We start from the raw sequence: 24,046 nt of genomic DNA, 5'->3' as shown, positions 1-24,046 counted from the left end.
CCATTTATCCCTTACACCTAATGCCTGAGTATTTTCATCTTGTTGTATTTATTTTGTATTTCTAATGGCCGGTACAGGCCAGTTGAAGGGATACTGTAATATGTTGTTTTAAAACAAAGTTCGTCCTATTATCACAAACGTGCCTCGATAGTCGATAGGCCCTATATTGCAGAAGGGGTGGGGCCTTATTGACTAATTGAGTATTGGCAGTATAAAACATAGCGCTGCATTATGCTTTAGCCAAGTGCATAGATGCGCGGGTGTGAGAGACGCATTGTTTTAGGCCATAGCATGCATGTTAACGACACACCTTACTATACACTGGGTACCACTGTCGCCGCGAAGCTCGGATTCTCTGGTACCCAGGCTAACCTAACTATAAAAACACACTTATTCCAAAGAGACGCGAGCGTGAAAACCCCCCGATATTTTGTATTCGACAGCAGCGAGCTGTGCGTGGCGTAACCGTATAAGGCAGGGCTACGATCCTGGTTAAGGATTTGGGAGAGGGTTCTATTTTTTGAGCATCGATTTTGGGGAGGGCCCCAATTTTTGATACAGGCTTTAGAGGAGGGCCTTTATTTTTTTTTTTTCTGATCAATTTTTGAGCCTCCTAAAATCTTTTCTGGGGAGGACCCCAGAACACTAAAAAATAGATAAATTAATGTGATGCGCCTCTGCTTGTACTTTTTCATGACTCTCGTTTGGCTGGCGTTGAAAATCATTATCCCCTAAAGTATGGCCTCTGCTTTTTTTATCTTTTGTAGTTTTGGTTTTATTAACTTCCATCAATGAATTTACGAATTTCGATTCATGCAAAAGCCCCCCCCCCCCTACTAACTTTTCAGATTGGTGGTATGAAATATATTTAAATAAGATTTCAGGTGGCAGGGAGGTAATGATGCTTTTTTTTATAAAGGTTTTTAAAAAAATTATCATTTCACATATTTGGGGAGGGTCGAATTTTTTTAGCCATATTAGTTTTTAATGCGCGGGTGCGTCGGTTACCTTAGGATAGTACAGTATCGGTGCGGGGGCCGAAATCTCTAGCTTAGCCGTAAAGCTTCAAGCTGCTATACGGCGTTTCAGCGCGCGAGTCTGGTAGTATGCAGGTATGGTCTATTTACTCCTATTTAATGTGATTCGGACAAGGTTCCCTCAATTTTTAACACTTTTACTCCAGATTTGCAGAGCTTTACATTCTTAGCCATGTTACAGCCAGTATTTCAAGGTATTAAGAACATTTTTGAGTCAACGGTCAGCATTTTTGGGGCCTTACCACCCAGCCCCCCCCCCCCCCCCCCCACACAAACACACGCATACACACATACACACACACACACCCCGCTCTGATTCCTACGCTATTTGACAATCGGATAATCTATAAAATCTATAAATTGAATAATCAAAACTGATTCAATAAATTTATCGTTCATCATATTGTTTAATAAAGATTAGCATCTCCTTTGTTCTTGAGTTGCCCTAGAGTAGTATATTTAGAAGTAGCCAACATGCACATTCGCTATCGTTCATTATCATTCACCACTTACTTTATTTAAAGAGGTTGTTAGCCACCGTGGGCCAAGGGAATTCTTACAGTATATCTGTCTCATTCATTTTTATAAATACTAGGATATGAAAATAAAAAAAACGTGTATCAATATTTTGGTTTAGAATACCCTGCAAAGAAAATAGTATTTTCGTATTGTTTTCATTCTCTTACGCAAAGACCTTCTAACAAAATTTATAAAAATAAGAGCAAACGTCTTCTTTTTGCTAGCCCTCAGTTGATCCTGGATTTCAAAACATGCCAGACGGTGTTAACGTTGCCAAATTACTGCTGGTGGCTCAGTAAGATTGCTCAAAATACACAAGGTTTCGTGACCTGATTGGGTCGCTTTTACAAACTGGTGGAATAAACATGACGGTGATGTTAGACTATCGGATTACAATACTGCTTGTGACTTTTGCTCTCTTGGAAAGGAAACCAACACTTTAAGGTGGGTTTGTACACTTTTTTCATTAATTTGTTCGCCTAAATTTAACGGCTTGCTGAGAAAAGGAACTTGCTTTTTTAAAGATTTCTCAGTCTGTAATCTGCAAAAATCCTGCGAATTCTGTTCTCCAAACTGGCTATCCAAACTGATTATTCTCATCTATAGTCTTTATTGTTGATATACTTTAGCCATCTAAAACGGTGCACGCATTTTATTGTCTCAAATTTGCTTTTTGATCTTTCTCTCAACATAGATGAAAGAAGAACACAGCTAAGTCCCCTTAATTATTTATAAAAAATATTTTTATCTTTAGATGGGTGTTCTCAAGCTGGTCCTGGTGACTGCATTAACTGCTGTGATATGTGGTAAGCAAGAAAAACAAATCTTGAATGAAAAAAAAAAAAAAACATAAAAACGAATCTTGTAATTATAGTCCTCTTCTAAGTATAGTCCAATTAGTGCTGACTAAATTAAACAGTAGAACTCCGTGAACAGTAGAGTCCTGTGAACAGTAGAAACCCGTGAACTCATAAATAAGCTCCGTCCCTTGGGTTTGAACTTCACGTTATTTTCACTTCGACAACAAACACTCGCAACCCGGATAACTCCGAATTCCCGCTTATTTTACCTGCTCGGGTTTCCTTTCTTTTTCAATCAAGATACGCTAATTTTCTTCTTGTTACTAGTCATCAAAAAAATGTTGAATGATTTTGATTCTTTGATTTTGATACCGGTTGATGTGAGTCTTGATGTGAGTCCTGCGGCCTTGAGCCGTCATTCGAGACCTCGGTCTGGTATTTCTACGTACAGCCCTTGCGCTCGGTTAATAAGTAGTTATTATTTAATATTAGAAGAAAAAAAAAACAGTTTTTGTTATCGACCCAAAGTTTGGTTTTTCTTACGATCCCAAGAAATCGGGGCTCTACTCTATAGCGCATCTCCAATGTGAAGTATTCATAAAAGTTCGAAATAATTAACATTTGTATCTTCATTTCAGGCCAAACGACCGATGCCGTCAGAAAAAGTGAGTATAAGCAGTTGAATTTGTAGTAGAAATGGCGCGCTCTGATTGGTTAGCTCTAGTGGTCTAAGTTATAGACTTCACAGCGCACCAGCCTAAAATCATTTTCTTAATTATTACTATTATTATAAGTACTTCTGCTTTCTTGAGCCTTTTTTTCCCATTTTTAGCGATTTCCGGTGATCTCGCCACCACTGATGCTTTGCTCGCTAGTGGTGGCGAGTTCACTACGAATCTTTGTAGCTCTAATATAGCAATCTAATACGATGTGACGTATTACTAAACTTGCATGTCCCATTTGTAGCTTGCCCTGGTGGAGCGACGTACGAGATTACAAAAGCCGGTTGCTATAACGCCAATCCCGCCGTCAAAAAGGGTCTCACGACCAAGCTCTTCACACGTAAACAGAACAGCTACGCGAAACCAGCGTTTGAAAAATTTGTCGAGGATGCTGTCTGCGAGTGTGCAGCGGCGACAGTCAAGCGCAAGAAACCGGTATTTGGGCTGAGGAATACGGGTGAGCACAGCCTAAGCTGCTAAGATTAGAGCTTGGGGTTTTGAGCGGGTTCCCTGTGTGGAGGGAGTACTGTTACCGCGAGCGGTAAAAGCGAAAAGGGTGTGGGTCGAGTATTTATTGCCCGGCCAGGTATCATATGGAAAAAGGATAGTATTTGTCTGGCATTCAATAAGAAATTGCCCACGCTGCCACTCTCGGCAGCGAAAGTGGGGGGAGGGGAGGGGTGCTTGCCCCCTTTCCGCACCGGCCTGTTACAAATGTTTCTTTTTTTACTACTTAAGAATTAACGTCTTTGTTTCTTGCTTTCCTTTCCCCAGGCCAAGAGTGTCTCACGGGCACCGTGTACGACGCACAAAAAGAAGCACCCATCTCTAAGTGCAGACAAAAAGACGGGTATAAATGCGCCAAGTCTGACACATGCGCGGTGGGCTTAAGCGACACTGCATTCGTCTACACAGTCAAAAAGGCCACGCCAAGTGAGTAGAGCAAATATAAGCGTTGAACGGGACAGTATCGAAGTCCAAATAGCCCAATTTCTAGTTCCTCTATGACCGCTGGACTTACAGACTAAGGACGCATAAATACAGTGTAAGCCTCGACTTGAGGCAAATTTCATGCGCATACCAGCGAGGATCCTCTGGAACTTGGAATAAATCAATGCAAAAACCTGAGAATACTTCATGATCTTGCTGGTATTTGCAATTGATTCAGTGGAACTCGAAAATGGACTATTGAAATTTTATGATTTATGATTTATTCGTTATTCTAAATTGTATGTCTTTATATATATGCTTGACAGATCGAAGAGCAATTTATGGATAATCATCATTATCAGCAACAGAAACAAAATTGATAGGAACAATATGATTCTAATCATCTCATCATCACCATTGACAACAACAATATGATCATCGTCATTATCAGAAACATTATCATCCCAAAGTCGTCTTTGTCATCAACATCATAATTGCTACCATTAAAAGGTCCCAACTTAGCGTTGTATACAAGTAACATGCACTTGCATTTCTACACGGCAGATGAGAGAGCGTGTCACGACCATTGTTTTCAATACCTTTAAAGCATGTTATATTTCCAGCTAAAAAACCAACTCCAGCGAAAAAGAAGCCAGCTCCAAAAAAGCCAGCAGCAAAGAAGCCGGCCAAAGCAAAGAAGCCTGGTGCTGTTTCCTCTGCATCAAAGCTAAGATGTAAGTAAATCATGGGGTTTTCGGTACACTAGCATACCTGGCGCGAGGCAGGATCGAACGGCCTTGCACGCTACGAAACCTACTCTGAGTAACTGGCCATGAGCATATTTTAAACGCATGGACATCGGCGTTGTAATACCCCGCCCTCGCATTTAAGGAAAGCAGGAAAAGTATCGTTGTTCGGCATATAAGAGAATTATATTTGGCGCGGCATTTTTATTCAGGTTTGACATCGAGCTATGCGATTATCCTGAATGATAGCATGCTATCTATCCAATGTGCTTTTAAACCGAAAATGCTATTATTATCAGGTATGCAAAATTTCTTTCTATTGGTGACTATTTCTTTCTCGACTCTACTTTCTATTGGTGGTACTTTCACATAACACACATACTAGGTGACAGTACTTTCACATACCACACATACTAGGTGACAGTACTTACACATAACACATATACTAGGTGACAGTACTTACACATAACACACATACTAGGTGACAGTACTTACACATACCACGCATACTAGGTGACTGTACTTACACATAACACATATACTAGGTGACAGTACTTACACATAACACACATACTAGGTGACAGTACTTACACATAACACACATACTAGGTGACAGTACTTACACATAACACACATACTAGGTGACGGTACTTACACATAACACACATACCAGGTGACAGTACTTACACATAACACATACTAGGTGACAGTACTTACACATAACACACATACTAGGTGACAGTACTTACACATAACACACATACTAGGTGACAGTACTTACACATACCACGCATACTAGGTGACAGTACTTACACATAACACATATACTAGGTGACAGTACTTACACATACACACATACTAGGTGACAGTACTTACACATAACACACATACTAGGTGACAGTACTTACACATAACACACATACTAGGTGACAGTACTTACACATACACACATACTAGGTGACAGTACTTACACATAACACACATACTAGGTGACAGTACTTACACATAACACACATACTAGGTGACGGTACTTACACATAACACACATACTAGGTGACATTACTTACACATAACACACATACTAGGTGACAGTACTTACACATAACACACATACTAGGTGACGGTACTTACACATAACACACATACTAGGTGACATTACTTACACATAACACACATACTAGGTGACAGTACTTACACATAACACACATACCAGGTGACATTACTTACACATAACACACATACTAGGTGACGGTACTTACACATAACACACATACCAGGTGACATTACTTACACATAACACACATACCAGGTGACATTACTTACACATAACACACATACCAGGTGACATTACTTACACATAACACACATACTAGGTGACAGTACTTACAAATAACACACATACCAGGTGACATTACTTACACATAACACACATACTAGGTGACAGTACTTACACATAACACACATACCAGGTGACATTACTCACACATAACACACATACCAGGTGACATTACTTACACATAACACACATACTAGGTGACATTACTTACACATAACACACATACTAGGTGACAGTACTTACACATAACACACATACTAGGTGACATTACTTACACATAACACACATACTAGGTGACAGTACTTACACATAACACACATACTAGGTGACAGTACTTACACATAACACACATACTAGGTGACGGTACTTACACATAACACACATACTAGGTGACGGTACTTACACATAACACACATACTAGGTGACAGTACTCACACATAACACACATACTAGGTGACGGTGCTTACACATAACACACATACTAGGTGACAGTACTTACACATAACACACATACTAGGTGACGGTACTTACACATAACACACATACTAGGTGACAGTACTCACACATAACACACATACTAGGTGACAGTACTTACACATACACACATACTAGGTGACAGTACTTACACATACCACACATACTAGGTGACAGTACTTACACATAACACATACTTTGTAGCAGTACTACTAGGTGACAGTACTAACACATGTCTGTTCTATCTTGACTTCACTACATGGACTAGTCTCTATGCCGACATATAATGCGCTTTTCAACACGTTCATTTTCGGCATTTTAGGTAACGCTTTCGTCGTCAAACTTAAGCTGAAGAGAACTCCCCCTGGCAAGCCTGGAACTCACGAATACAACGCTATGAAGTGCAGTATCTGTTCTACGGTGAGTCAGCGGTTGCCCTTGAGTTAACTGCGGGTTTTTGAGATACAACCCGAATAATACCATACCAGACATTTATGTTTTAATAGTCGCCGCTAAAAGATGTCTTGGTTGAGAGATTACATGCGAACTTGCAGGGAAGAGTGGAAGTGGAGAAGAGATCCGGATTTGAAAGGGGGGAATACAACTAGGTTCTTAAAGCCGAATTATTTTCTTTTGAATCTGTGTCTATCTGTCATATTTTATAAAATAAAAAAATTAGATGAGAAAAGAAAGCATTAAGGGCAATTATGATTTTTTTCTATATTTTTCAGATCAAGACGCTTTATCATTGTTACCCATGTTTCCATAGCTCGCATTTTATCAAGACTGAGTGAGTATAATAAAAAAAAATGGAATTATGCAGCATTGACATAATTATCATTATCGCATTTTGCTATCATCATCAAAATCATCAAATCGATGAACGTTACCATCAATAAACATCATCAACATCGCCGTAACATTTGCCAAAGCCTCTGACACGAATACAATTCCATCATCGCCATCGCCATCATCATCGTCGTCGTCGTCATCATCATCATACTTATCACAATCACCATCGGCAATCACCACAACACCAATTATCACCAACCCTTATAACATTCACTGGTTATGTCTCGTTATCTAGAAAATCCAAGGACGGCAAAAGCACACTCGCTACTCTAGTGCTCCGATTTGGCTGCGCTGGAAATCATCTGAAGAAACTTGAGAAAAAACTCGAAACAGGATCCATCGTATCGGCCGGTGGGTATAATATCACACATGTCTTGTCTTTTATAAATATGCTCCATTTGAGCTGGGGCGAGCGCGCGGGAATGCTTTGGTAATGTACATTGTTTTTTTTTTTTTTTTTAATAAATAACCTAAATATGCAATCTCCTTCTTAGTGACGCGATAAAGGTCAGCTTCAAAAGCAATTATGATTATCATCATTATCATATCTTCATAAACGCATCGGTTACTGGGAATAGGAACGTAATCCTTCACTTTGCCGGGAACCTCATAGGACTTATAGGAACATTCGAGGCAGGATTACTTTGCCGGGAACCTCATAGGACTTATAGGAACATTCGTGGCAGGATTACTTTGCCGGGAACCTCATATGACTTATAGGAACATTCGTGGCAGGATTACTTTGCCGGGAACCTCATAGGACTTATAGGAACATTCGTGGCAGGATTTCTTTGAGTTGTGCGTAAAATTTGCATAACCTCCGATCCTTTTTGTATAATTCTATCATCACCATCTTGATCAACATTATTATCACAATCAAAACCTTGAGATGATTATCACATTTTCTCCACAGTCTGTCAGAAAACAAACATCTGCCGTCATCCGGGAATGTCCGCGATAGTCCCCGGATGTAGCCCCCTGACCATGTGCAGTACCACGCCCTACTGCCCAGCCCCCTTCCTCCCCTCGTGCCAGGCCCCTGCCTACCCCCCAGCCCTCCCCTCCCAGGTCAATGCCTGTCCTTATGGTTGCGCGTCGAGTTGTGCGCCAACTTGCTCCATCGGCTGCTGCAAGAAGTCAAACGTGAGGCAGAACGACGACGTAGTGTATGACTACAAGCTAGACTAAACAATTTAGTAAGTGATTATGAACTAAGCAATCTAGTGTGTTATTACAAGCTAGTCTATATGGCTAAAAACTGGACTTAACAAAACATGTTTGATTATAAACTGGAATTAGATTTAGAACGTGACTATAAAATAGACTAAACATATCATATATGATTATATACAAGACTTTGCATATAAATTTAGTATATGATTATAAACTAGACTACACATATCATAAATAAATATATACTAGACTTTACATATAAATTTAGTATATGATTTTAAACTAGAACTTGCGATCAAGTGAAACTGTATGATCCATACTTTTAAAACTTCTAAAAATTCGGCCCCTTGCCCCTTCCTGGAAATTCCAAAACCCCTGCCGTGGGACAGTTCGACGGATTATAAAACTGTCAAACTTGGTCCTCCCCTTGATCAGAGTTTTATTGAGAACATGGAATCAAGTACTTAACGAGCCCCCCATCCCCCCCTTCCCAGACAGCCATACTTATGTTATTGCTTGCACGCTATTTGAAGCGCAAGAACAAACACAGGAAAAACCATAAGTATTCGCTTGTCCAAAAAGTAAGAAAAATAGTACATTTTATCTAGGACAGCGGGTATTGGGTGGACAAGATTTAATGGAAAAAAAAAAATAATCTTGCTACAATAGCTAGTCACCTAATCTCGCTTTGTTGAATATATATAGATAATATAAATGAATAGATATATTTTGGTATCCTTTAGTAGATTGTAAATTTGATTAAATGATAAAGGAGTATATGATTGTATATATCGACATTAATATTATTTTCTTCTGTCATAAAAATGCAATAAAATTTGATTGATACATCTTTTTTAGTTTTTTTGTGGTATGCTAGTATAACTACAACGGCAGAAAACAATAGAATTCGATTTATAATTAAAATGCGCTCTCTTTATACATTTCTGCCGTTTCCACTAAACGACGACGTGAACACATTTGACATGTGAATTCCCTTGATAACGCTCGCTGCTGTAGAAATAATGTCTTAATAATGTTTATTTTCTTCTGTTTCTTACCCTTATATTTTGCTTATTCCATTGCAACTAAATTGAAATTGATCGCCAAGCGCGAACGTATTTTTTCGATCTCGTTGTTCAAGCCGCCCTCGACGATTTTGCCAAGGACCTTCCTATAGACGGGGGAGTGACCTTGTTCCAGCCCTCATTGAAATGAAGATGATATGTGCCTAGATTTGTTTTTAATCATTTCCCCTGAAAATATGTTTTATAAAAAAATAAAACAAAAGAAAGGAGAAATGTTCTATCATGATTATTTTGATTTCCCAACGTGTACATGACACCAAATTTGACAAAATGACGGTACTTTCTGGTGGAAGGTGGAAAGTTCAAATCGCATCATGGTTAAGTGGGTCAGGGTGATGTCAGTCGAGAGGACCGTACGTGGAGTCTTACCGGGCCTAAGGAGTCAATCCATTTCAGCGACGTGGAAGGTACTGGGCATCTTGTCAGAAGGTAGGGATATCCATTGTTTGAAAAATCAGTGCCCTATTCATCCGATGTTCTGTTTAAAGTACACGAAAACTTTAAAACAGGTTTTGCTTTTAATATACCTTGGTCGTTGTAATTTTAAAAAGAAGACTACAGTAAATTTTTTCAAAAAAAAAATTGTTACCGCAATATATTTTTTTGTCCGTGTGCACCCATGCGCCCTTTTTCTGTATCCGTGACGAAATAACAAGATGATTTGCATAGACGCTCTTGCTACTAGAAGGCCAGTCACGTGGCCATCTTACGCTATCGCCCAATACCGAGTGAAAAAAGCATATACATCCATCGGCTCAATTCAACTAGGCTATTCAAATATCAAATCAATTATCCTCAATGAGATATTTAGCCTTTATTATTTATTATGTTCTATTCCTAAGAGTTTAATCAAATAATTTTAACAAAATCGTTATTGTAGAATTCTTCATTGTTTTATGTATTTGCTTTTCCCCTAATCTCCTTTGCTTTTAAATACCCCCCTCATTCCTGGTTCCTTTGCCGTTCCTCTAATTCCGTCCCTTTTGTTTTAGACCTAGAACATGAAGGCCACCGTTGAAGTGTGCGTCATCTTGATCGGACTTGCTGTGGTGACGTCCGTTAAGGGTGAGGACGTGTTGTTCTAGGTATTTTGAGTCGTACTTAACCCTGGGCGTTCTCATCGGGTTTCCTGTGCTAGGAAATTAACTGTGCAGCAGCGTGGGATCTGGGACATGCTTCCCAGTCACAGTACTAGCTACCAACATAGAACCCCGGCCAAGAGCTTGTGTAAAGGCCTGGGACTAGGCCCCGACCATGAGCTTGTGTAAAGGCCTGGGACTAGGCTGACTTGTATCCCAAGGCTACAATAGGGGGAGGGAGAGAAGCTAGGAAAAGGACCACACGTGTCCCCAGGTGTCTCTATGCCGGATGGCAACTACTTTATCTCCCGCTACTTCCAAAGTGTCCGCCATTTTAAATCGTAACAGACCAAGATTAGTCTGGGGACGATACACAGAGCAGTATTGATCTACGAAATCTCCATATGAATATTTATTAGCATTAAGCACCGCCTTTACGCTCCGGACAAGACATTCATAGAAACAGAGATCAACCCCCCCCCCCCCCCCCCCCAATCTCCCCAGACCCCTAAATGCCCACCAATCAAAAAGCTCTTTTTAATAAAAATATAACAGCAAAAATCTATCGCTGAACTACTCTGGTTGTATTTCTACGCACTAAAGGGCAGTATCCCCCACCACCACAACCATCACCACCAACTCCCGCACCGACGATGGTGAACGCTACTTCAAATGCGACACAGGGTATGCGAAATTTACTTATCTTAGTCTAAAGTAAAATATGTCTATGATTGTATATACAGAGGATCTCTCCTGTCGCTTAATTCCCCCTTTTGTTGGTGACTTGTCAAACGAACAATCTATGTTTTTGCCATGGATCAGTTTCAAGGGGGATACCACAAATCTCGTATTAAAAACAAAGGAAAACGTGGAGCCTGCGTGGAGGGTGATCTTAGTTGAGCTTGCCGATTGAAATAGACTCTTTAAATAATTGTATGGAATTATGTGGGTTACTTGTCGAGGTGAGTAGCACTCTGTAAAAAGTGAAGTCATATAAAGTTAGCCCTTCATCCGCCTCTGTGACTTGTGATTTGTATTTGATTTGTATTTGTCAAATTTCTCTTAATCCTCCGCCATTACGTCATCAGTGAATGCAACCACCACGACCAACGCAACTGAAGGTAAACCTTACGATTACAGACGACAACTTCACTCTGCCACTGTTTAGCCTGTATTGAAACTCTGTCAGGCGAGACTGAATGTAAAACGTTGCAAGCATTCTACATCTAATAGTGGCACAGTCATAGCTCTCTGTGTTTCAGAGATTTTAACCCTGTCGATGAAACAGACCAAATACATCACATAGCAGATTTAGTGCTGAGAAACTTAATTTATCAATACGATTTTTCCCTAAGCGTCAGCAAACTCATCGTCTGTGGACTCAAGGGCTTTGGAATGTGAGTAAATTTGAACATGTTCCTACCTCTTGCTTTGTAGATGGGTAATCTGAAAAGAAAACAAAAAAGGGAGAGATTCGGATTTTCCTTTTAATTCCTACCATATTTGCTTCTAGTACTGCTGTTTCAACGTTGTAGTTCAAACTGCGCGTGAAGCAAAAGAAAACGTAAACTTTGAAAAGGATCGATGAATAAACATTTCTGCCGCATAAATATTCAATTTCTATATATGTACCTTATTTTGCAGGTCGTACATTTTTTGTGTCTATCAAACTTGAGAAAGCCCCTCCCCCTTCCGACAGCGAGCCATACCATGAAATGAAATGCCATATCTGCGAGAATGTAAGCATTGGCTAACATCGGGCCACATGGAGGGTCAGTACGCAGCTCTTACAAGCTGCAATTTGATTGGGCAAATGAACAATATCCGCACCTCAACACAAAGAACGAGAAGAATAGACACAAAAGAACTCCTTTGTAGAACAAAGATAATATGAGACAAAGCAGCTGCGTACTTACTCCACATGGGCCACATGGGGTAACATCTGTACACATAGGGACACATCTGTACACATGGGGACACTTCGGTACACATGGGGACACATCTGTACACATGGGGACACATCGGTACACATGGGGACACATCTGTACACATGGGGATACATCTGTACACATGGAAACACATCGGTACACATGGGGATACATGGGCCACATGTGGACACATGGGGACACTTCGGTACACATTAAGACACATATCTACACATGGGGACACATCTGTACACATGGGGACACATCTCTACACATCGGTACACATGGGCCACATGTGGACACATGGGGACACTTCCATATCAATATTTGGGTGACCTTCAAACCCGCTCGGTCAATCTCTGTGAGGCCTGGGTCTAAGGGCTTTTCAAGATTAGTGAAATAAAAATTTGACCAATCTGTCAGGTTTTTTTTGACAAATTCTTTCCACGAGTCTCAAATTGACAGGAATCAGCATTTTTCACCATATTTTCTGGAGATCAGGGAGCGGGAAAACTTTAGCTCTTCTAAATATGGGCATCAATGACCATATTAGGCAATGCAAACGAAGGACACTATCCTTGGGGAATATGTTTGATATGGGTACACATGGAGACACATCTCTACACATCGGTACACATGGGGACACATCTCTACACATCGGTACACATGGGGCACATCAGTACACATAGGGACACATCGGTACACATGGGGCACATCGGTACACATGGGGCACATCTTTACACATGGGGACACATCGGTACACATGGGGACACTTCGTTACTCATGGGGACACATCTGTACACATGGGGACACATGGAGACACATCGGCACACATGGGGCACATCAGTACACATGGGGACACATCGCTACACATGGGGACACTTCGGTACACATGGGGACACATCGGTACACATGGGGACACATCGGTACACATGGGGACACATCGGTACACATGGGGATACATCTCTAAACATGGGGATACATCTCTACACATCGGTACACATAAGGCACATCTGTACACATGGGGACACATCGGTACACATCGGTACACATGGGGACACATAGGGACACATCGGTACACATGGGGACACATCGGTACACATGGGGACACATAGGGACACATCGGTACACATGGGGACACATCGGTACACATGGGGACACATCTCTACACATGGGGATACATCTGTACACATGGGGACACATCTCTACACATCGGTACACATAGGGCACATCGGTACACATGGGGACACATCGGTACACATGGGGACACATCTCTACACATCGGTACACATGGGGCACATGGGTACACATGGGGACACATCGGTACACATGGGAACACATCGGTACACATGGGGACACATTGGTACACATCGGTACACATGGGGACACATGAGGACACATCGGTACACATAGGGACACATTGGTACACATGGGGACACATCTCTACACATCGGTACACAAGGGGCCCCCTTAAGTACACATGGGGCGCATCGGTACACATGGGACACATCGGTACACATGGGGACACATCGGTACACATGGGACACATCGTTACACATGGGGACACATTGCCGACAGACAAGGGACGGAGGGGGAGCCCTCCTTTGTATTACGGAGGCACAACTTTCCCTCCTCATTCCTCCTTCCCAGTTTTCAGATTGTTGAAATGATATTATGTGATGAATGGGATGAATACAGTTGTTTTTTAAATGAAATTCTAACAACATTAACATTTTATTTTTAAAAGTGTGAGAAACATTGCAAGATGTCCGTCTACCGTTCTTAACTTTAGCACTAAATAACACCCCCTGCTCACCCTAGAGATGTCTTTAATTTAATTCTGTCTTGTTCCACCTTGAACAAATTGTTTGAAGTGTGGCATCAAATTTCACAACTTTTTGGAAGATAAAGAGAATATCTTCCCGTTTTACTCGCGAATTCACATTTAAAAATCATTTTTTTCTCCCCAGCTTCGCATGATTTACCGATGCTATCCGTGCTTCTCATCTTTGGAATTCCAGAATGTCACGTGAGTATATTGTTTAACACTAATTCATCGAATAAGCGCTTCCGCCGAATTAGCTCCTCCCTTCCCTCCAAGAATTTACATCTTACCACCCTTGTCAACCCCTAGCACTTGCGTGTACATCTTACCACCCTTGTCCACCCCTATCACATGCATGTACATCTTACCACCCTTGTCCACCCCTACCTACATGCATGTACATCTTACCACCCTTGTCCACCCCTAGCACATGCGTGTACATCTTACCACCCTTGTCCACCCCTATCACATGCATGTACATCTTACCACACTTGTCCACCCTTAGCTACATGCGGGTACATCTTACCACCCTTGTGCACCCCTAGCTACATGCTTGTACATCTTACCACCCTTGTCCACCCCTAGCACATGCGTGTACATCTTACCACCCTTGTCCACCCCTATCACATGCATGTACATCTTACCACCCTTGTCCACCCCTAGCACATGCATATACATCTTACCACCCTTATCCACCCCTAGCACATGTGTGTACATCTTACCACCCTTGTCCACCCCTAGCACATGCGTGTACATCTTACCACCCTTGTCCACCCCTAGCACATGCGTGTACATCTTACCACTCTTGTCCACCCCTAGCACATGCGTGTACATCTTACCACCCTTGTCCACCCCTAGCACATGCATGTACATCTTACCACCCTTGTCCACCCCTAGCACATGCATATACATCTTACCACCCTTATCCACCCCTAGCACATGTGTGTACATCTTACCACCCTTGTCCACCCCTAGCACATGTGTGTACATCTTACCACCCTTGTCCACCCCTAGCACATGCGTGTACATCTTACCACCCTTGTCCACCCCTAGCACATGCATGTACATCTTACCACCATTGTCCACTCCCTAGCCCATGTGTGTACATCTTACCACCCTTGACCACCCTTATAACATGCGTGTACATCTTACCACCCCTATCACATGCGTGTACATCTTACCACTCTTGTCCACCCCTAGCACATGCGTGTACATCTTACCACCCTTGTGCACCCCTAGCACATGCATGTACATCTTACCACCCTTGTCCACCCCTAGCACATGCGTGTACATCTTACCACCCTTGTCCACCCCTAGCACATGCGTGTACATCTTACCACCCTTGTCCACCCCTATCACATGCATGTACATCTTACCACCCTTGTCCACCCCTAGCACATGCATATACATCTTACCACCCTTATCCACCCCTAGCACATGTGTGTACATCTTACCACCCTTGTCCACCCCTAGCACATGCGTGTACATCTTACCACCATTGTCCACCCCTAGCACATGCGTGTACATCTTACCACTCTTGTCCACCCCTAGCACATGCGTGTACATCTTACCACCCTTGTCCACCCCTAGCACATGCATGTACATCTTACCACCCTTGTCCACCCCTAGCACATGCATATACATCTTACCACCCTTATCCACCCCTAGCACATGTGTGTACATCTTACCACCCTTGTCCACCCCTAGCACATGTGTGTACATCTTACCACCCTTGTCCACCCCTAGCACATGCGTGTACATCTTACCACCCTTGTCCACCCCTAGCACATGCATGTACATCTTACCACCATTGTCCACTCCCTAGCCCATGTGTGTACATCTTACCACCCTTGACCACCCTTATAACATGCGTGTACATCTTACCACCCCTATCACATGCGTGTACATCTTACCACTCTTGTCCACCCCTAGCACATGCGTGTACATCTTACCACCCTTGTGCACCCCTAGCACATGCATGTACATCTTACCACCCTTGTCCACTCCTAGCACATGCTTGTACATCTTACCACCCTTGTCCACCCCTAGCACATGCATGTACATCTTACCACCCGTGTCCACCCCTATCACATGCGTGTACATCTTACCACCCTTGTCCACCCCTAGCACATGCATGTACATCTTACCACCCTTGTCCACCCCTAGCACATGCTTGTACATCTTACCACCCTTGTCCACCCCTAGCACATGCATGTACATCTTACCACCCTTGTCCACCCCTAGCACATGCGTGTACATCTTACCACCCTTGTCAACCCCTATCACATGCGTGTACATCTTACCACCCTTGTCCACCCCTATCACATGCATGTACATCTTACCACCCTTGTCCACCCCTAGCACATGCGTGGACATCTTACCACCCTTGTCCACCCTTAGCTACATGCGTGTACATCTTACCACCTCTTTATATCTATAGAACCGACAACAACTTGTCATACGCCAATATCATCATGAAGTTCAGTTGCAATGAGGCACATTTGCGAGTACTGGAAGCGATTCTCAAACCTGGAAGCATTGTAACACCAGGTGGGTTTTAAAAATATCGGTGACCGTTTTACTTCCCTCCCTGCATGACAACTGAAGAGGTCTTCACGCAACACGCGAGATCAGCGTGACTACTTGAGTGACTAGCTTTTATAGCACAGCCGTTCAAATTTGTTTCATATCTCTCAGAGTGCCGTGATCAAATCTTTCACCCACCCCCACCCCCAAAGGAGTGTCACGCAACGTCAACTTGCGCATGCGCAGTTCCTGTCTGCACCGGAAGCGTGCCTTATGAGGTGACGCCCTACCCCGCGCCCTGTCCGGTTCACTATCCTGTCCAAGTGGTCCAACAGCAGGTATGTTTTCCCCGCTTGTAGAATCTAAATGCTGTTTTTGTATTGTTTTCGTTTCTGCTTGTCACACCTCGCCCTTCGCTCGCACGATAGGATCCTCAATATTTGAAAACAAAATAGTTGTGAATTATCCCCAATGAAATCTAGCTATACGCTTATAAAAACAGTGACTAGAATGATGGGAGGGGATCCTTAGATAAAAAGGCCTGTCAAACAAGTACATGTGATTTTTCATTTGGTCAAGGCCTGAACAGTGGAATTCTAAGAGCAGATTCTTCAACCGATAGGTGTGACACGCCAACTCCTTCTAGCTTCAATTTGAAATTTGAGTCAAGCTTGTATTTTTGCTATTTACACAGCAACCCGCAGCTCCTATTGTTGCTCCAGAAATCCACCACCCTCCACAAGTCGTTGTTCATACGCCATACGAACAGCAACAACTTACCCCGGTCCATACTCCATTAGAGCCGGTCCATACATCATCGAAATCGGTCCATACTTCACCACAATCTGTTCATACTTCTCAAGTCCATAATGCAGCTCAACAGGTCAATAATGAAGCCCAACCGGTCCATATTCAGACGTATCCTGTAGTAGCTCCTCAAGTTCCGGTTTTCTATCCCTTCCCCTACCACCCTGGATTCTATCATCCTCTGGGATACTCCGGACACGGAGAGATAAACAACAATCTTAGCGATCAGCCGGTAAGCACGGAATGATAATGATGATGATGATAAGGTGGTGATGATAATCATGGTGATTGTATTGGAGATGGTAATGGTGTTAGTGACGGTGACGGTGACGGTGATGGTGACGGTGACGGTGATGGTGATGGTGACGATGACGGTGACGGTGATGGTGACGGTGACGGTGACGGTGATGGTGATGGTGATGGTGATGGTGATGGTGATGGTGATGGTGATGGTGATGGTGACGGTGACGGTGACGGTGACGGTGACGGTGACGGTGACGGTGATGGTGATGGTGATGGTGACGGTGATGGTGATGGTGATGGCGACGGTGACGGTGACGGTGACGGTGACGGTGATGGTGACGGTGACGGTGACGGTGATGGTGATGGTGATGGTGATGACGGTGACGGTGACGGTGACGGTGACGGTGACGGTGATGGTGATGGTGATGGTGATGGTGATGTAATGATGTTGTTTATGATGATGAAGATTACAATGATGATGATGTTGCGAGAGGTTTTGCAGAAGCATGGCAGATTATTGGCAACTCCTTTTATGCTTACGCGAAAAAATGTAGTTTTTGACTGTTTATGTCTTTTTGTTTTGTCTTTCAGGAATCAGAGGAGGGGAGTGCTACGGTAGAGCTGACCCAAGAGCACCAAGAGGCTTCACCCCCTCCCCCTCCTGTACAAATCATCGGACACACCTTCGTTTGGCCACCAGCATCTGCGCCTGCGCCGGTAAGGAGATTTCAGGGGGGTATGTGGTACAACTAGAAAAACTACAGACAAGCTGTAGAATAACTTTGTGAAATAAATAGAAGAACTACAGAAAAGCTGTAGAAAAACGATGTGGTATAACTAAAAAGACTTCAGACAAGCTGTAGAATAACTATGTGGTATACTCTGTGAAACAAAGTAGTTGCGCTGACAGATCGAGGTTCGTCAGGGGGCAGTAGCTTTATTAACCTGACACCTTTATCAATTCACATTGGCATAATGTATATATTTTATATATTTCTTGTTTGCTGGGTCCAACTGGTATGTATATAGCTAGCGTTCGCTTAATATAGGTTGTCCTCATCCCTGTTTTTATTTATCTGTACGTTCTTTTTTGTCGGTCGACCAAATCCTTACGTCAAAACAAAATTGTAAATTGATGGTAGAACCGATACCCCCCCCCACACACACACACACACACACACACAATTATTCAATTCTTTCTTTTGACATAAATTTTAGAATAAATTTATGAGAACTAGAATTCGAAACTAACCCCTAAGAAGCCCTAAATACTGTTCTACACGCTGTAATCATTTGATTACGTCTATGGATGTCTTTATTTTTCGAAAGGCCCAAGAGCTCCACCGCGAAGAGAACAAGCAGGAAAACAGAGAACCCGAAGGCGAAGACACGAGACACGAAACTCATGCCCTGCCGCAGCCCATATATCAGCTCCCCTACCCCTACATGGTCCCCTACCCTTACCTCTACAGCCACGCCTACAACCCAAGGTACCCCGGCTACCCCCCGGTAGCGTACCCCATGGCCGTGCCCGTCGCCCAGTGCCCTTTCGCCTGCGACAGGGCTTGTGCTCCCACGTGCTCCAGGGCGTGCTGTAGGTCCCAGTACTTGGCGGCGAGGAGCCGGTTTATTCAGAGTTTGAAGGGGCCTGGTGCGAGACGCTACCGCAATCCTCTGTATGGAAGGCGCCGCTAGTCAGGGGAGAAAAGTTGTGGAATAAATGTACTGTATTTATGTCGAGGATTTAACTTATTCTTGCTCCCTATGCATTCGCATTACGCCATTTGGCGCATACACCTATTTCAAATAAAGTACCACTCAGAGTTTCCATGTGTCGCTACTTGCATTGCTTCATGGTTATAATAAAATAAGCAATTACAGGTTTGGGAAGTTGCAGCATTGTTGCTTATTTTGCTGTAAGCATGTACATTCACAGAGGCAAAGACTTACCCATTGGCTACCGTACTAGGTCATAATGATGTAACGGTCGGGTTCATAACACCGGTTCGCATTAAAATGGCTCGAGCTTTTTTGGGAGAAAGTGAGAAGGACATCAAGGGCACAGCGTCGGAACTGAACTAAATTTATTCCAAAACATGCAGAGATCACATACGTATAGACACTTCACAAATCTGAAAACATGCAGAGATCACATACGTATAGACATTTCACAAATATGAGCATGATATCTATATACTGAAATAAACACAGACTACCCAAGATAGGAGATTTAGAAACACGGGCACTCTTTACAACTTGCCGAACAAAATATTCACACTTTTACAATGACATTCACGTTTTTAGCCCTTCTCCCCTCCCCTCCGGCAAAATAGCTATAACTTATGAAGCAAGCTAGATAGAATACTTAACCTTGGTGGCCTGGTGGGTTTACGTTCTGAAATGACGAAATCCTTTCTTAATTGGCGCGAAATGTGCCTTGTTTTGCGACGCGTTTATTGGAAAAGCTAGCCAAGTTACAGCAGTTGTTTCCTACATCAATCAAGCAATCATCGTTTGATGATAACCATTGCAGCAAAGCCTGAATTGCGGGCCAGCCAGCGACATACATACAATAACAACTATATAAATTAATTAATGTATTATTGGTATTTAATTGTGACCATTAGAAATTTGATGGGAGGGAGGGCGGTCCCTTAGCGAATTTTAAAAGCCGACCCTTTAAAACAAGCTGTCTTCACCTGTCTGGTGAAGCGCTTAGAAGTGTTGAAACACTAGAATGCAAAATGTGAAAGGTGGTATTAAGGCAATACGCTGATTGTGATACCCGGTAACGAAAGCGGTAACAGAGTTTGACGAATGCGAATAAGCATAACAAATTCTTCGATTTGTTTGTTTTTCAGAATTTACTTCTTTGAATATAACACAAAGTTACTCACGTAGTACACAATCAAATAGTTTGCATAAAAAACGCCAATCACGCCGGCTTTTTATGCTCCCGGCTTAATGCCGAGCCACATCGACCATCCGTTTCCATCGGCTAATTCAAGCGAGTTTTGAAGCGAATAAACCGTTTGTATTTAAAACAATAAAATAGGGTGGTTGATAGACATTCTTTAAGATCCCCCAATAATGATGAAAATCATGATTTTCAAGCAGTAAACTAAAACCTTCATCAACACTAATATCGGTCGTTTCGATTTGGGTTTCCTGTGGAACAAGCCGCCGCCATCTTGGAAACGAAATCTCACGTTCCCTCCCCCGATGCGCAATTAGTAGTCTATGCATTGCATTTCCAGCTTCGATTTGGACGGACTTTGTCTTTAAAAAAACAAGATTTGGGCTACCTTTGCCAGTCAGCGATACAAAGCGGCCATGATTTTTCGCAATTGCCCTGTGTTTACGATAATGTTGAAAGCTTCTTCTTCGATTTATATCTCGAATACGATGGCGATATCAACGAATTATTTGCTAACTATGACGACTTATGATCCGATGTTTTACGGGATTTGCTTTTGGCTTTCGAAGTTTGTCATTTGATTAAAAAAACTCGGATAATCAAACTAGCTCCTCACCTAAGGGCAAAGCAAAAGGTATTCAAACAGCCGAAATCCCATTGCCGATTGTCATTGACGATTGAACTGTAAGGCTTTATTTATGGCAAAATAACTTTATGAAGGAAAGACAAACCAACCAAATTCCAAAAATGACGGGTAAATAATAAGCATTTAGTAGAGCTCTGTGTTTTTTTTTATGAGACTTGTGTATAAAGAGAAATGTAAAATCAATCCGAATAATTTCATTTCTCTGACCCGCTCCTCGGCCCTTCTAATATCAGACATAAAATTGTTTTGTTTTTCGATACTGGGTTTGCAGTATTTTATATTTTGAGTCTATTTTTCCACAGCAATTTCCAGTCCAGAACTACTATGATTGCAAATCATTGCCCAAGAAATAAAACAAAATTGATTGCTTCATTATTTTAAACCAAGGCAAACACAGCTGCGGAGAAGACAGAGATTCTTTAGAAATCAGTGGACTCCAGTGAATACTGCAGTGTACTTACATGCAGAAGCTATTGTTAGGGAGAAGCAGGAGATCATAAATTCTGTATAGTTCACTATATGTTAATACATGAGCAGTAATCTTTTCAGTAGCTATTATCATGGCAACCAATTAGACCCAAATAGCTTACTGGGTATGTACAGGCATGCAGCTCGGGGTGGGCACACAGGTTGTGCCCCTCTCACTCAATCACCAAAAGGTAGTCTTTTTATAAGATATACTTACCTTCCATAATATCTATGACTGCACATCCCCTCCACAGCAAATCAGATTGTTTGTTATGGTTATCAGACTTGTTTGTTATGGTTATCACCTTTCCTTTTTTAGACATACAATGCCTTCAATTAAATAATTTCTTTTGTTTAAAAAAATAAGACTACAAGCAATTTGTTTTTGTTCTATTTCTCTTATAAAACAAACAGAGAAACCATGAAACAAAGGGTTAATTATCAGCCAAGAAAGTGGCTGCAAAGAAAAGGGGGTCTTGCATATACCTGGCTCATGGAAAATGTGCAATCTGCCCAACATAATTCTAAAAGAATCTAGATTTAACCTTGCAATTACATGACAAACCAATCTAAGTGCTCGCACTTCACTTCTCCAAGAGTTTAGCTTGATAATGAGAGTTTAGTGGGGTCTTAACCACATATTGTACGAAGGCAGGCCGGTATGCAGCCATTAATATATTAACTTTTCCATAGAATTAGGAAACTATTTTTAAGAACCTAATTAGCCTAAAACTAAAAATATTACCCGTTTAATAAAAACCTGTTTAGGCTAACCTGGGAAAACCTCGAGGACCATCGAGAACCATATGGAGACTTGACAAAAGGCCAAAGGCAGCCCATGTAATCATCAACAAATAAGGCCAACAATATCAGTGAGGGACGATATGACCATTTGAAAAGTGAAGGTGAGGGGGGGATGGTGATTCCCATCGAGCGGCTGCAGTTTGACCAGCTTTACGATGCCGCTATGTTTTTTTCGGAGAACATGTCGGACTTCCTACGAGGCCACTCATGCTGCTCGGCGCTAATCAAGCTGACTGAAGACCTGCGGGCGTCTCTTGACAAGGGGGGAGAGCATGGGCGTGGTCGCAATCGATTTGTCTAAGGCATTTGATTCGATCTGCCACAATCTCCTCCTAGCCAAGTTGTCAGCATATGGGATTTCCCCTGCAGCAATAAAGATCATCCAGTCATATCTCACGGGAAGATTCCAACGCGTCCGCTGCAGACTGGCTAGAAATCCACTGAGGCATACCCTAGAGAAGTTTGCTGGGTCCGTTATTCTCTAACATCTTCATCAACGACCGAAACTACAGTGCCCTAAAATCGTTACTAGGATTATATGAGGACGACACTAGACCCAGTACCTGTACCTGGCCCTGCCTTGGAATTTGATATATCACAAATAAACGACTGGTTCTCCACCAATTACCTCGGCATCAATATCAGTAAGACACAGGCAATGGTGCTTGGTAGGAACAGCGCATACGGATACGACCTTCACGTTGGTCCTGACCACATAACAGTGGAGACAACTTTCCCAATAAAAATCCAAATAAGAAAATCAGAACGCTTAGAAGGGGTTGTCTGAAAGCCCATATTTGTATATTCAATATCCAAAGATGTTTTTGCAGGGAAACCAATCGGTAATCACTTTGGTGATCAAAACACATGATGAAAAACGCTATCAACAACTTTTTCGGTTTACGCAAAATGTAATATTATTTTGGGTTTAGGTTTTCCTGAAAATCCCATATTGAATACGGCAATGGTTTATTGCTTGGAATTCGAGTCGAATGCAATATGGTTAAACAACAAAAAATACAGCATGTTTACAACCGAAAAACCATTTTAATAACAATGGGTTTTATTCAAAATACATTATGAGAGTTTGTAGATCTTATGCAAATCCAATCTTGGATACGGAATGGTTGTT

The 24,046-nt window shown here is 42.2% G+C and overlaps 2 protein-coding genes across 3 annotated transcripts; both read left to right on the top strand.

The window, feature by feature from the left end:
* The first annotated feature begins 1,912 nt into the window (after positions 1-1,912).
* On the top strand, positions 1,913-9,437 carry LOC116618883. The gene is made up of 10 exons (XM_032383028.2): positions 1,913-2,000; positions 2,311-2,362; positions 2,995-3,021; positions 3,323-3,535; positions 3,853-4,011; positions 4,632-4,742; positions 6,887-6,984; positions 7,296-7,354; positions 7,652-7,767; positions 8,330-9,437. Exons 2-10 carry the CDS (start codon positions 2,311-2,313, stop codon positions 8,602-8,604), a joined length of 1,110 nt encoding a protein of 369 aa, XP_032238919.1. The 5' UTR covers positions 1,913-2,000; the 3' UTR covers positions 8,605-9,437.
* Positions 9,438-10,004: 567 nt separating this feature from the next.
* Positions 10,005-19,905, top strand: LOC5513480. Of its 2 annotated transcripts, XM_001633689.3 has the most exons (12): positions 10,012-10,103; positions 10,667-10,739; positions 11,357-11,437; positions 11,842-11,874; positions 12,109-12,150; positions 12,398-12,492; positions 14,649-14,707; positions 16,944-17,053; positions 17,201-17,367; positions 17,724-18,068; positions 18,671-18,796; positions 19,409-19,905. In XM_001633689.3, exons 2-12 carry the CDS (start codon positions 10,676-10,678, stop codon positions 19,772-19,774), a joined length of 1,488 nt encoding a protein of 495 aa, XP_001633739.3. In that variant the 5' UTR covers positions 10,012-10,103; positions 10,667-10,675; the 3' UTR covers positions 19,775-19,905. The 2 variants fall into 2 exon arrangements, with proteins under 2 accessions (XP_048579080.1, XP_001633739.3); XM_048723123.1 differs by lacking the exon at positions 11,842-11,874 and having other exon boundaries at positions 10,005-10,103.
* Positions 19,906-24,046: the final 4,141 nt, after the last annotated feature.

Source organism: Nematostella vectensis, chromosome 15 (assembly GCF_932526225.1).
Source record: "Nematostella vectensis chromosome 15, jaNemVect1.1, whole genome shotgun sequence".
In the NCBI taxonomy this organism is placed as follows: domain Eukaryota; kingdom Metazoa; phylum Cnidaria; class Anthozoa; order Actiniaria; family Edwardsiidae; genus Nematostella; species Nematostella vectensis.
Note: the sequence above shows the minus strand (reverse complement) of the source record. Positions and strands in the feature narration are given on the sequence as shown.

Excerpts from the sequence above, each read along its gene's own strand:
- LOC116618883 (XM_032383028.2), top strand. The coding sequence starts at position 2,311 with ATGGGTGTTCTCAAGCTGGTCCTGGTGACTGCATTAACTGCTGTGATA. Across the intron at positions 2,363-2,994 it reads ATTAACTGCTGTGATATGTG|GCCAAACGACCGATGCCGTC; the intron begins GTAAGCAAGAAA and ends TCTTCATTTCAG. Across the intron at positions 3,022-3,322 it reads GACCGATGCCGTCAGAAAAA|CTTGCCCTGGTGGAGCGACG; the intron begins GTGAGTATAAGC and ends TCCCATTTGTAG.
- LOC5513480 (XM_001633689.3), top strand. The coding sequence starts at position 10,676 with ATGAAGGCCACCGTTGAAGTGTGCGTCATCTTGATCGGACTTGCTGTG. Across the intron at positions 14,708-16,943 it reads TTGGAATTCCAGAATGTCAC|AACCGACAACAACTTGTCAT; the intron begins GTGAGTATATTG and ends TTATATCTATAG. Across the intron at positions 17,054-17,200 it reads TGGAAGCATTGTAACACCAG|AGTGCCGTGATCAAATCTTT; the intron begins GTGGGTTTTAAA and ends CATATCTCTCAG.